The sequence below is a fragment of the Aplidium turbinatum genome, chromosome 12 (genome assembly GCF_918807975.1).
Source record: "Aplidium turbinatum chromosome 12, kaAplTurb1.1, whole genome shotgun sequence".
NCBI lineage: Eukaryota > Metazoa > Chordata > Ascidiacea > Aplousobranchia > Polyclinidae > Aplidium > Aplidium turbinatum.
Genome location: NC_137483.1, coordinates 11,095,495 through 11,109,320, shown reverse-complemented (window position 1 = coordinate 11,109,320; position 13,826 = coordinate 11,095,495). Strand labels below are relative to the sequence as shown.

Genomic DNA, 13,826 nt, shown 5'->3' with positions numbered 1-13,826 from the left:
GTTTATATAGAATTTATTTTATTGCAACTTCTAAACTCCAAACCCAGACCTAAAGTCAATTGTAGTCGCAGACATGTCTTAGCATATCATAGCCAAAACAATCCACTGTAGGCTATAGTGCAGGCCCTTAGGGGCAAAAATGAGCATCTTTAGGCTAAACGTGTTACACGTTGTTTTTTTGCATTTTTTTGTAGTTGATGAATCTAACTTCAATTTTAGTGGGTGCCGCAACTTTTTGGGTCACGTGATCACCCCCAAATCGGGGATTCCCCCCAAGTCAATTTTGAGCTCTTTTCACGGCATTTTTATGCAATTAGATACGTTATTTTTTTACATTTGGACTGACTGCCACTACAAAATACACGAGATAAAAATGACACAAAATTATGTTATTAATGACGTCATTTTGACGTCATGTATTAATTTTTTGCTTGTTTTTTTCTTATTGTAGTCGCTTGTTTGTTGTTGGTGTTACTTTTTTGGTTACAATAAGTTACGAATGGTTTTTCAACTGATTTGATTAGTATTGAGTGTCAGTACTAACATATTCAAAATCTTAAGGAATCCAACTTCCGGAAAGTGGTTATTTTCAAGATAGCTTCCAAGATGGCCGCCAAACCATTGAACAAAACAGTAAATTGACCATAACTCGGTCATCATATGACCAAAACATGTAGTTTTGGTGTCTATATCTAGGTTTTTATACCCTGTGAAGTCAATGAGACTATTCTCAGAATTGTTGAATTATCTGATAGCCTATAAATTCAATATGGCAATCCAAGATGGCCGCCAAACCATTAAAATAACAGTAAATTGACCATAACTCGATCATCCTATGACCAAAGCATGTAGTTTTGGTGTCTATATCTAGGTTTTTATACCCTGTAAAGTCAATGAAACCATTCTCAGAATTGTTGAATCATCTGATAGCCTATAAATTCAATATGGCAATCCAAGATGGCCGCTAAACCATTAAAATAACATAGTAAATTGACCATAACTAGGTCATCATATGACCAAAACATGTAGTTTTGGTGTCTATATCTAGGTTTTCATACCCTGTGAAGTCAATGAGACTATTCTCAGAATTGTTGAATTATCTGATAGCCTATAAATTCAATATGGCAAACCAAGATGGCCGCCAAACCATTAAAATAACAGTAAATTGACCATAACTAGGTTATCATATGACCAAAACGTGTAGTTTTGGTGTCTATATCTAGGTTTTTATACCCTGTGAAGTCAATGAGACCATTCTCAGAATTGTTAAATTATCTGATAGCCTATAAATTCAATATGGCAATCCAAGATGGCCGCTAAACCATTAAAATAACATAGTAAATTGACCATAACTAGGTCATCATATGACCAAAACATGTAGTTTTGGTGTCTATATCTAGGTTTTTATACCCTGTGAAGTCAATGAGACTATTCTCAGAATTGTTGAATTATCTGATAGCCTATAAATTCAATATGACAATCCAAGATGGCTGCCAAAACAATTAAAAATGTACAATAACAATGTATTGTTTTTAAAAAAACCCGGTAAATTTCTATCACAGGGATTTCTATATATATTTGGGTTAACTGAGCAGGCACAAAGAGCTCATACGATGTGGTCATGTAGACTCTTGACATAATCAGCGTAAAGAAAGCAAATGGATCAAGTATTACTAATGCTCATCGCTGTCACTCTCGATGTCATCGTCTGTAGTTATGTGATTGCTGTATGGACACATGAACCAGTTTGGCATGGTCCACATCCAGCATGGTATGGTAGCACATATCTCCGGCAACTACAGTGAGGTGAACACGATTCGCAATTGCAGTGATCATTTTCAGTAGGTTGTCCGGGGCAGCTTTCATGTCCGTCATGATTGGAACCATCTGATTATTGTCTACTTTCCATCCCCAGTCTAGAGCATCCATACCATCGTCAGTAGCCTACCCATCCTGACCATAATCTGGTAGTAAACTCTGAGGCAGTGGAATTTGGTAGGCTATAGGATGATGTAGGTGGCAAAAGTTCATGGTGAACAAGGGATTTGGCTGTTTTAATTTTCTTGACCAATGTATTGTATCGCTGTGTTTCTAGGTTACTACTGCCATCGTTGCCAAACATATCGGTCATAGCTTTGTTTCCAAGATCCTTAATGATGTGGTCTGTCTGATTTGGGAGAATAAAGCAATTTGCACATTCTTTGATTATTGGTTGACTTTTCACTAGTTTCTTGAAAGCGTCTTCTTCCCGATACCAAATATCCTTGACGTTGAATCACAACCGGTGAATGAAGATCGAGGAGCTGTAAGCATAATTATGTCTGGTCCGATGATTGCTTTAAGTTTGTTGATGTCGTGTATCTTGGTTGCGTAAGTCTTTTCATAGCGGAAGTAGAGGTCTTTAATGTCTGGGTCAGTGTCAGCATAGCGTAGTATCAATATTAAAAGGTCCGTGTCTTCACCAATTAAAGTCGTACTATGTCGATGAGGGCTGTCCATCTGCCGTCTTGACGATGTCAACATCTGCATCACCTGGAGCGTTCATCACATTGCAGCTTCTATTCCTCAGTTGAGCAGAAATTAATCCTTCCTTGTTGGAAGCTCGAGGCAAGAACTGCTCCTTCTTTCCAATGAACTTGGTGTCTACAGTAAAGTGAACAACCGGGTGGACGTTCATGCCGCGTCTTTGATGGGTATTGTCTTTGATAGACAGACCACCATATCCATCAAAGACCACCGTTGCTAAGCGATAATGACGAATGGTAAAATCTGCATACGACTGTGCAATAGACCCATAACTGTCTCCAGTTTCCATGGCACTCGATGCAACAAGAACCCTCCATCAAGGACGTAGTGATCGGTTTTCGAGGCAGATTCTTTCACTACTTCATAATCGGCTGACATCACACTGCTGGCATGTTCTGTGATGGCAGTAGCTATTTGAGGTTTATCTTCTGCAAGAAACAGGGTCTGGATGTTACGTGGCTGTCACAAGTAATACTCGTCTTCCTCTCAACTGGTCTGAGTTTTTGGGAAATGACAGCAACAAAACTGCGTTATATCAACTGGTTCAACAAGCTGTGATAACTTCAGTCGATCCAAACTTGTTTACGATTGTTGTAACATCGTTAGATACAGCTCTTAACAATCAAACATTGGACATGTCTGAGGTTTCCCAATGTGATCACGAAGAGGCAGACACCCGTATGTTTCTCCATGTAAAACATGGAAAATCCGATGCCATAGTCAAAACAGTAGATACTGATGTGGTAATTATTGCAATTTCGTGTTTTGACAAGTTAGAAATCTGTGAACTATGGGTTGAATTTGGAGTTGGAGAAAAAACTCGCTTCATTCCAATCCATGATATTGTTTCATCTTCACCTCAATCTCCGATGATTTGCGCTTCTTTACCTTTGTTTTATGCTATCACAATCTGTGATACTGTTTCGTCTTTGGAAAAAAAAGGCTTGGGATTGTTGGATGCTTAATCTTACCGCAATGTGTGGCTTATTTAACTCTCTGAATTTCTCAAGCTCACCTAGTTCTATAAATGACATACAAAAGTATGTCATAGCTCTTTATGGCAATGGTCCTACTATCACGGATGTAGACGAATGCTGTTATATGATGTTTACCAGTGGTTGCACTATTGAAAAGCTGCCACCAACGTCAGCTGCTCTGATGCAACATACACGCAGAGCGATACATCAAGCTGAAATACGGAAATCAAGCCTCGTAAATGTTCAGCAACTACCTTCTCCTTTAGCTTGGGGTTGGAAACATAATGATGCAAATCAGCTTGTTCCGTTTTGTCAGTCTACTTGTGGCTCTCGATGTTCCTGTAAGAAAAAATCCATAAAATGCGCAAGTCTTTGTTCACGCGAGTACGAAACATGCAATTTGACCACAAAATATCCAATCCTCTCTGATGTTTCATCTTCAATCCACATTGACGTTTCATCTCCAATCCACACTGATCATTCAAGAAATGCTTTTGACTTTCTAAACTCTATCTTGTAACTTGAAAAAACTTGTCGTACACGAATTTTTTTAACATCAAATTACGTGTGGTAGGAATTTAACATCGAAAACCGCTAGTTTTTTCATCTTGAATTAACAGTGTTAAGACTCTGACATTGCATCATCTGGGGTCGTGTATTAATTTGATTTGTAGATCATAATTAGGCCTACATATTATTTTAAATTTTAAAGTGGCATGACCAAAAGGGAAATTCACCCCTGGTAGCTGCTCTTCTGGTTATTCCCTTGATGACGTCGTTATTGCGTCATACTGTACTGGAATTATTGTTATTGCTTACAATTGTAAAATTTTAAGCATTTGCAAAACGTATAATGAGAGTATTTGATCGCTTTTTTCGGAATAAACTTACCTTTGGTTCCTGAATTTGAAATTGTCTAGTTTTAATAATGTAATGATGACGTCATAAAAGATGCAATCATGACGAAACTACTTTTAGGAATTGTGAAATGGTTTTAGTAACCGGTACTCCAACTAAAACCAACAGCAAACGACCAAAATAGGTTAAAAAAGCAAAAAAAATATATGTGATGACGTCACAATGACGTCATCAATCAAATTATTTTGTGTTTATTTTGTCTCACTTATTTGTATGTGCTTTTTAAGTTAAAATATACAAAAATCAAATATGTAATTGCGCAAAAATGACGTAAAAAGAGCTGAAACGTGATTTCTGGGGAAATCCCCGATTTGGGGGTGATCACGTGACCCAAAAAGTTGCGGCACCCACTAAAATCAAAGTTGGGTTGATCAACTGCAAAAATATGCAAAAAAACAACGTGTAACACGTTTAGCCTAAAGATTCCCCTAAGGGCCTGAACTACTACAACATATTGCATTTAAATAGTTTGTTAGCAGAAGTTGTAGGCTACATTCGTTTTAAACAAGTTGTCTTGCGAATTAATTTGTGAGGGTACAGTGAAGCTGAAGCAGTGAGTTTTTATCATATAACTAATTTCCGCCTTAGCCAAGCAATATTGTAGCAATCACAAGAACCCTGCTCGCTGCCAAGACTGGAAGTATGTTTTTGTAATAATCTCAGACTGTTTGACAATATTACGTCATTTGCAGTTAATTTTACAGTTTGTCTGGCTTCAAATTACATTTTTTTTATTTATGTATTGCATTGTGCCTCATCTAATGCATTAGGAACAGTTTGAACTCAACATGGATAATGCAATTGTTCATTTATCCTTTATTCCAAAAATAAAATTGTGACATTCGTAATTTGAGTATAAAAAGTACTGAAGTAGCCTACAATATCATGATTTTACACACTAACCTAAGTGATGTCTCATGCATAAAAGTAGGCTATCAGTATTTTTGCTTCTGATAAGTTTTTTATCAAAAAGCTTGTTTAACAGCGGTACTAAATTCTTCACAGAAAAGCAAAGTTTTTACATGAATCTACTTTACGTGCAAGCAAATATGCACTGCATAAGCTTTTGCATGCTTAATCTGAAGATTGTAAGAAAGTGTTTAGTTCAAATTGAAGAATTGTACTGACGAAAAACTGTTTCAGCGTCGTGACATCTACGACACTTTTGCAGGACTTCATAATCGGGCCATAGATGGAGTTGTAATGAACACAGAAGATGTGGTCGTTACTATGCAAGGCACCAACAATTATCCACCCAACAGAACAGTTGAAATAAAGATCCAGGTGCTTTAACATAATTATATTATTTCAAAAAACTGTTACACAGAGACTATTTGTACATTTGAAGCATGTGTAGCTATGCTTCATAAAAACGTTATAGTCTCTGTATAACAGTTTTTATATAACAGCCTTTGCATCCAAGCTTATTTCAAAATCGGGACATCAATTTTAGTTTAACCTATTTGAGGATTTTTCTGTAATTTTATATATGCAGCTTTTCATCACAAGCAAGTGCCACAAAAAAAGATATTTCATACAACTACTTTAATTAAAATTGATTGCAATGCTCAGACATTTCAACAGACCAATCTGAGAAAAAAAATCAACTCAACCACAGAAATCGCCATTGGTCATACTTTTGATCAAAACTTAACCCAGAGCTTAATTGTAGCTGGATGTGCAGAACGTTGATCCAATATGATTAATGTATCTTATGATGTTTTTCCTATAGCTGCTTGCACAATGTCATTGTCAATGTCAACATATCATGTATATATGAGGCCATGTACACCAAAGTAAAAAGGTAAAGGGGGTCCCATTTTTGATTCAAGTGTCGGGTATGAGGATAAGGTTCTCATTGTACTAAGCCTTCGACACTAAGGAGAGTAGGGTGGCTAGTTCCTTTCTCTCGGCCGCTTTTACTTCAGCAACAACGCCCATCCAGTTTATTACACCCTGGGTAGAGGTAAGCGGTGTTTTCAACAACCAGCTGAAGCCGGAAGTCGAACCAAGTTTGCATAATTGGAAAGCCAACGCCTTATCCGTTGCGCCATCCCACACCAAAGTATATATTAAGATACAAGCCAGCTGGCAAAATTGCTCAGGACTAAACCTGTTTCTCTGTTTTATCAGGATGACAAGAAAAAAGGCGAAGAAGAAGAAGATCCTTTGGATGAAACTACGTTAGATTGGTGGTCCAAATACTTTGCCTCGTTGGAAACTTTAAACAAGGTATTAAAAACGGTTATTTTTGCGTAAAAATTCTACATTTATGTAGCTTGCTCCATTTGTCATGCAGTTTTACTTAAAAAAATCCAAGTTGCCAAACTTTTCCTCTATTGACTCAATTATTCTCTTTTGCTCTCTAATATGCTCCAAGATACAATCACTTAAATAATGCTTAGTGGGGTACGTGCTCTTTTATGCAATGCACTTGGAAAATTGCGTGTTGCATAAGAAAATGCATACACTTCATAGGGTGATATCCCTTAGAAGAGTATAAGGCAATTTAATTATAAAAAAAATGCATTTCAACTTTAATAAAACCGGATTCATAATTGTTCTCAGATTTTTTTTTCAATAAAATTTGGCATGTAGCCTACGTTGTACGCTACATGTAAACGGCAAATATTTTAGAAACCAACAGAACGATAAGGTAGTAATATAATTACAAAACATTGACTGAGCAGGTGAAAAAGCGTGAAGAAGAAGCTGAATCTCAAGATCCTTTCGATAATGATGCTGAAGAAGATGACTCTTCCGGAAACGGCAAAAAAAAAGCGAATGGAGTAAAGCACAAATCGATGGAGAAAGGTAGTTGTCGGCGTTTTTGTTTATATTATAGACATTACATGCTGCCATCATAAATAGCTACATATAAAACAAATTTGGTAAGTAAAAAGATCAAGATGATTATACTGTACAGTAGTTACTGACATTTTAGCATGGTTGAATTCATTTGATGAAACAGCGTTTCACTTTGAAACGACCCTAAGTTGTTTTCTAATGAATATTCTTCATAACATTTGTAAACCAAATTTATCCTGTCCGCAACAAAATAGCCAAATATACAGTTCGTTACATTATTTCAAAGTATGGGTCATTAAACCTTTTGCGCTATACCAGAATTGATGTATGTTTGGAATTAAAGCCACGTTTCCTGTGATGGATACATAGCAGCCTTGCAAACGATTAGCGCAGCGCGACGAAAGATGAATGCGCTTATTATGAAAGTATTGGTAGACAACTGATTTTTTGAAGACAAACTCCTACTTACGTCATTCGTCTTGATAGCTGTCTTTTTTTAGCTGCTTGACACACTGCAATGTTAGGAATTTATCTTTGATATTTTCCGCAACTTTCGTCGAACATGGGCCATGTATTTTCACTGATAATTTTTTTATTTTAGAAAAATTAGTTTGTTTTGTGTTTTGGAATCCACTGAAGCATGGAAGTCGGTCCCTAGATCGGATATGTGGGATCGATAGCTCATCGGGTCATACCAGATCTTTTGAAAATGAAATTCTTTCCTCCATTGCACTCAGTTAATGCGCTCATTGCACTCTGCAATGCGTTTTGTTAATGTTTAGCGACAGCAACAAAGTTTTGCTATGGCAAAAATGTTGAATGAACGCACATATTGTTTGTAATATACATGGTGTTCATAAAGTCCTGTTACAATTCCAAACTGTAGAGAACTGAAACTGTAACAGGACTTTTTGAACACCCTGTACATTTGTTTATTGAATATTAAATAAACAGTTGTGACAAAACTCGATTACCACTTTACAGTGTAGCCTAACGTTTAGTTTTTTCTTTTCTACACTTCGTATTCCCGCTTTGATGCAATCTTCCTTGCAAAAAAATTGTACATCTTCAAGCATCAAAGCAAAACTTTTATGGTTAATATGTTTGTAAGACTATTCATGCTCGATGTGGGTACATTCATATCAATGTAAAAAGCATCAAAAGTTGCTTTGCTAAAAGTAGTATATATAAGGAGTAGTAAGTATATCAGCATTGTTGAAACATGCAAGACATTTTTATGTCTTTGTTCAACAAGATTTTGTATTTTAAAGAGGTGTATGATACACTACAAGAAGTTCAAGAGCTGTATATTAAAATATGATGCTATCATAACTTTTCAGCTTCTAAAATGTGGTATGGCCAAGCTATGCCAACAACAAATGGTATATATTTTTTTGTCTGTTTTAATCGGGTTAACAATAATTTTTATGAAACCTGCATGGCTTGTGTGTTGTATATGAGCGGTTGGAGTGTCTTTTCGTCATTTGCAGACAACTTTAAACAAAGGATTATTTAATTGGAGTTACTAATCAGTTGCATGTGATTTATTTATTTTTAGATTGTAAGTTTGAGCAAAAATAATTGGAGAGTATGATAGGCCTATTTATGACGTAATTTTCTGCGTTGAAACACGTGGTGGTTATTTAACCAAGGGCTGCTATTGAAAGTGTTTGAAGCTACGTTTATTACGTCGAAATGAAAGCAAAACCAACAAATTTCGAGCCAAAGCAAAATAAACTTTTATTTACAATTTTTGAATAATTTAGGATAAGATTGATCATTGTGGATTTTAAGACCCTTTTTGATGATTTTTGAGTGTTGAAAGTTTGCTACGTTTTGTTTTTGTTTCAAGCTCACATCGAAACATAATTGTTTTGATGACAATGCGAAACTATTTGAAATCTAGATAGGAAATTTTTGCATCTAAGGAAAACGAAATGTTTGATTAAAAATGTCAAAATGTCGGTCTATTCAAAATAAAAATTCAAAATGAATATCCTTGCGTTGGAAAGAAAGCTGTTGTGCTTTTGCTGCAGTTTTCACGTCATACCTATGTGAAAGTGGATTTTCCGTATTAAGGAACATAAAAACTAAAAAAATGAGAACGATTGCTTACAGTCGAGAAAGAAATGCGGGTGGTTTTATCGAATGTGCCCCCAGATATTATGGGACTTTGTGGAAGAAGTCAAGCCCAAATTTCACACTGACTTTTGAATAAATGCATTTATTCATGCGCGCTATACTGTACATTGTACAACTCGTTCTGTGTTATTTCATACAGTATTTGAAATACAGAAACCACATAAAATTGGTCCAGTTTTACCAGAGTGCCGCAAACTATTTATCTCTTTGATAGGGTGCCGCAAGGTCAAAAAGGTTGGGAACCACTGTTTTACAGTGTGGTATCTAAGCTTGCAAATGTGCCTTTTTTATTATCCAAAGGTCCATACTTCTGTGTTGCTATTTCTTTTAGATACTTCCTTACTTGCAATACAAAATAGTATTGAGAATAATTTTCTTTTCGGGATCTACGAATGTGGTGCTTAAAGCATTTTGTGAAATGTCCATGGATGTGTTAGATTTAAAAAGTCTATTAGTTGCTTATATTTAAACCTTGTCACGAAAGTAACAAGCTATTTTTTTAGTTTGTTACAAACCTTTTTTGTATACCACATCTCTATTGTATCGTTTCTATTTAGTCTCAAAAGTACAACAACTTCTTTTCTTCAGCTTTTTTTTGTTTATGTTCAATTTTCAAAGACAAATCTCAAAACTTCTAGTAGCTTCGTTTTTTCTGTCATCTTTTAACCCACGTGACTGTGACGTGCAACTACGTAATACACAAGAACCTACTTTGTTTAATTATGTACTACCCAAAGTTTAAAATTAAAATGAGAGTAGCATGAATAATAAAAACTAATTTATTTTCACTGTTTATATGATGTCAGAATCAATAAAATGTAATTTCAGTTTTCCTTGGCACTAATAAATTAATCATATTGAATTGTTTTCTTGTAATGCATGATTGATGTGAGATTTCTTTGGCACCGCAACTGTTGCTGAAAGTATTGACATTCAAATAAAAGCTTTGATGGATGATCTTTCAAGCTGTTCATTGCAGGCGTATGGTTTGTATTGCTATGAGCGAAAGTAGATTGATTTTTGTGACGAACGTGAAACAGCAACAGTGCGTTTGTTTGTGCTGGTTGTACAAGTAAGGTAGACTCAAGATAGACAATATTTACGCTTTGTATCGACCTATTAGACCGGCTTTCCAGTTCATAGTAAATTTTATTTAGAAGATGTACATTTTTAAATCACGTGCATCTTTTATCCAAGCTGTTAAGCTTAATATTGTATCATAAACGCACTTACGTTTGATTTTTTTTTCAGACAAAAAAGGCAAGTCTGGCCGTAAAATGTTTTTCGGAACAACTGGAGGGACAAGTTCTGCCAAAAAAGACAAAACTACTCCAGCAAAAGTGACAACACAGTTAACAGTGCCAATAGACGAATTAAAGGTCCAAGAGTGGTTCTTCGGTTTAATTAAAACCTGTTCAAAATGCAATAGTTTGCGAATCTGTGTCTAGCCAAACACATGACTTTAAAACTTGCTGTTCTCTGACATTTAATGTTCGATTTTAGATTTATGACACTGAACTCGAAAACACTGAAGACTTTTCCGGGTTCAATGACCTTTTGAACTCGTTCGACCTCTTCAGAGGCAAAAGAGAAGAACTGGCGGACGAGATTACAGACCAGAGACGGATTGTTGGAACCTTCAAAGGTTGTTTCAAGATATACAAGTCTCCACTCCCGCGTTACATTGAACAGCCTGATCCACAGCATGGCATGTTTAAGGTGCGACTCAGTTTAAGAATTAATTTGTTTAAGTTCATGGATATTGCCAAATGTCATGCTTTAAACACAAAAGAAGCTTATGGGTTTGACGTGGAGGAGGTATTGCAAGAAAACCTCAAGGCCTACTTAAGCTGTTTTAGCGTCTTGCGTTATGGAAACATAATCAATAAGTAAAAGAAGTAATGGATATTTCTTCCTCCATGTGAAATCAAGTATCACGCTTTTTCCTCTGTTTGCCAGTTTTGATGAATTTGTGGGTGATAAAATGGCCTAGTAAACAATAGGTCAAGGATTCAACTCATTCTTCTTCGTCGTGTGTCACACGGCCGTAGCCCAGAGCATCACGCAAGCTCTTGCTCTATCGTTGAACTCAGCTTAATCCTGTGCATATAAGCACATGACGAAAATGTTCCAGTTGCAAAGAAAGCCACGAATATTTTTTCACATTTTCTTACTTGAAGGATTCTGCAAGGCACACAATACATTGCAGAGATAATTTCAGATAATAAAAACTACTTGTCTTCCGTCGTTTCGTTGTGTAGTAACGTTGAAAAGATGTAAAATCGAATGTATCCAGTTTTGCCTATTGCATTGAAAGCACAGTAGCGTAGTTACGCAGCAAAGATGTGAAAAAGTGGCGGGTTTTTCTCTCTCTCGCTCACTTTAATTTTCTTCAAAGATGTATGACTTTCGTTCCAAATATTAGGCATACTAAAGTTGACCAGTTGTCTGCAACGATCTCTCCATTTTCATTTCTAATTTTAAGATGCATTTAATTTTAATCGCAATATTCTATTGCCTATAGGCCTACCTACCCACAGCACAAGGCTAACACTATTTTGTACATTTAATTCGAGTAAAGCTTCATACAACACAATGTGCCAACAACCTTTTGTGAAAGCAGTAGCCTATTCATAAAGTAAACTCATCATCTCATAAAAAGTGCTTTCAGGCCTTAAAATGAATTTTTAAACTTCAGAATCTTCCGTCAAATGATCCTATTCATGTCTTGGTTCGAGTTTATATTATCCGCGCCACGGACCTGCATCCTACCGATCCTAACGGAAAAGCGGATCCTTACATTGTGCTGTCGCTGGGGGAGGACAAAGTTAATGACAAGGAAAACTACGTCTCAAAGCAATTAAACCCTGTGTTTGGAAAGTAAGCATGCTTGTTATGTGTGCGATAAGTCGGTCGAATGTTTTTTTTTATTTGTTATGTAATATTTTTTGCTTTGTAAGGACTAATCATCGGAAACTATTTGGCCTGGACACAATGACAGAAAACTTAAACTTTTGAAAAAAAAACTTTTAACTTTTAGCTAAACTTTGCAATCAACATTAACATTTTATTGTTTTATTTTGAAAGATTGAATTTCATTTCTAACTTCCGTCTTCAATTTATATTTTTATCATTAACATAACAGCCAACATTGAATTAAAAATAACTTGTCCGTCTCAAGAATGTTGTCAACCTGCTATAGATGAAGTAGCACAAGCGGCTTATATGAATGAAACATTTATTACTTTGGTATGCACCTGTGATGTCTATCATTCATCATCTAAACTGTGACAGGTTGTCGTAATCTATTTGCAAATTAGTTCTTGTTAAAACATATAAGAGTTAAGCAAACCGTCAAAAGTAGAGCAATTTATACAATTGGAGTAACGTCAAAGCTGCTTATAACAGGTCATCAATGTACTTATATCTCGCTTACTTCAAATCTTACATCATTACTGCATGTATTAGAATGTGAGAAACCATTAATGCACGATTAGAAGAATCACTGAACTTTTGCAGAACGTTTGATTTTGAGTCTACCTTTCCGATGGAGAGCATTTTGACCGTTCAGATTTATGATTGGGATCTACTGAGTGCTGACGATCTTATCGGAGAGACTAAAATCGATCTTGAAAATCGTTATTACAGCAAGTATCGTCCTCTATGTGGAATCGCTGAAAAATACGCAATGTAAGTGCAGTGCTTTACAGAACGTTCGTAAAAGCTTTTTTTCCCAATTTTGTTGTCTAAAAAAACTGGGTTTAGCTTGATAGCAGTTTGCACGGGAGTGTCCTTGTAGAAGAAATGCTTATTGGGGGTGCAAAATTTTTATGTGGTTGCTATTTCCACAAAAACCAAACGCAAGATGATAAATTATTATTATCGACACATTTCGGTTAAATCTCACAAAATCAAACACATAAAAAATTAAAAGCTTTCTATCTAGTATGCTTTTTTGTGACAAACTTTCATGTTGTTTGAAGTTAGGCTATTCAACATTGAACAAAGCTTAAATTTAATTAATAAAGTTATTGAATTTAGGCTACTGCTTGTTAGAAAAATGATTTTTACATAAAACAAAGCCGTGCTTATTTCAAATCATCTTTGATAAAAACATTTTCAGAGTAACTACAAACCTTCTAGGAAATTATGACATTATGATCTTCAAGTCTTGCAATTTTCTATTTTCTCTTTGGTTGTAAAAATGTACTGATTCGTATCAGGCTCGATTAAATACTAATTAAGTTTACATTAAACAGATGCAGGTTAGCTTTTAAAGGTTAGCATAACTTATTTAAAACCTTATTTTGCATATAAATTTTCTTAGTGGTTTGTTGGAGACAGCGTGTCTACAACATCTAGTGCAATGCTTTAAGAATCTAGCCATAAACTCCAGCTCTATATTATCTTCTTACCATTTCCATCTTCCTATAGTTATACTTTCGTCAGCTTCTT

At 35.6% G+C, this 13,826-nt stretch overlaps 1 protein-coding gene across 1 annotated transcript in view; it reads left to right on the top strand.

The window, feature by feature from the left end:
- Positions 1 to 13,826, top strand: part of LOC145781185 (otoferlin-like) — a 97,873-nt gene that overhangs the window by 71,919 nt on the left and 12,128 nt on the right. The window contains exons 30-36 of the mRNA XM_082592961.1: positions 5,593 to 5,705; positions 6,555 to 6,653; positions 7,112 to 7,235; positions 10,623 to 10,750; positions 10,875 to 11,090; positions 12,070 to 12,251; positions 12,891 to 13,061. Coding sequence (XP_082449087.1) covers positions 5,593 to 5,705; positions 6,555 to 6,653; positions 7,112 to 7,235; positions 10,623 to 10,750; positions 10,875 to 11,090; positions 12,070 to 12,251; positions 12,891 to 13,061 — 1,033 coding nt within the window. The remainder of the gene's footprint in view (positions 1 to 5,592; positions 5,706 to 6,554; positions 6,654 to 7,111; positions 7,236 to 10,622; positions 10,751 to 10,874; positions 11,091 to 12,069; positions 12,252 to 12,890; positions 13,062 to 13,826) is intronic.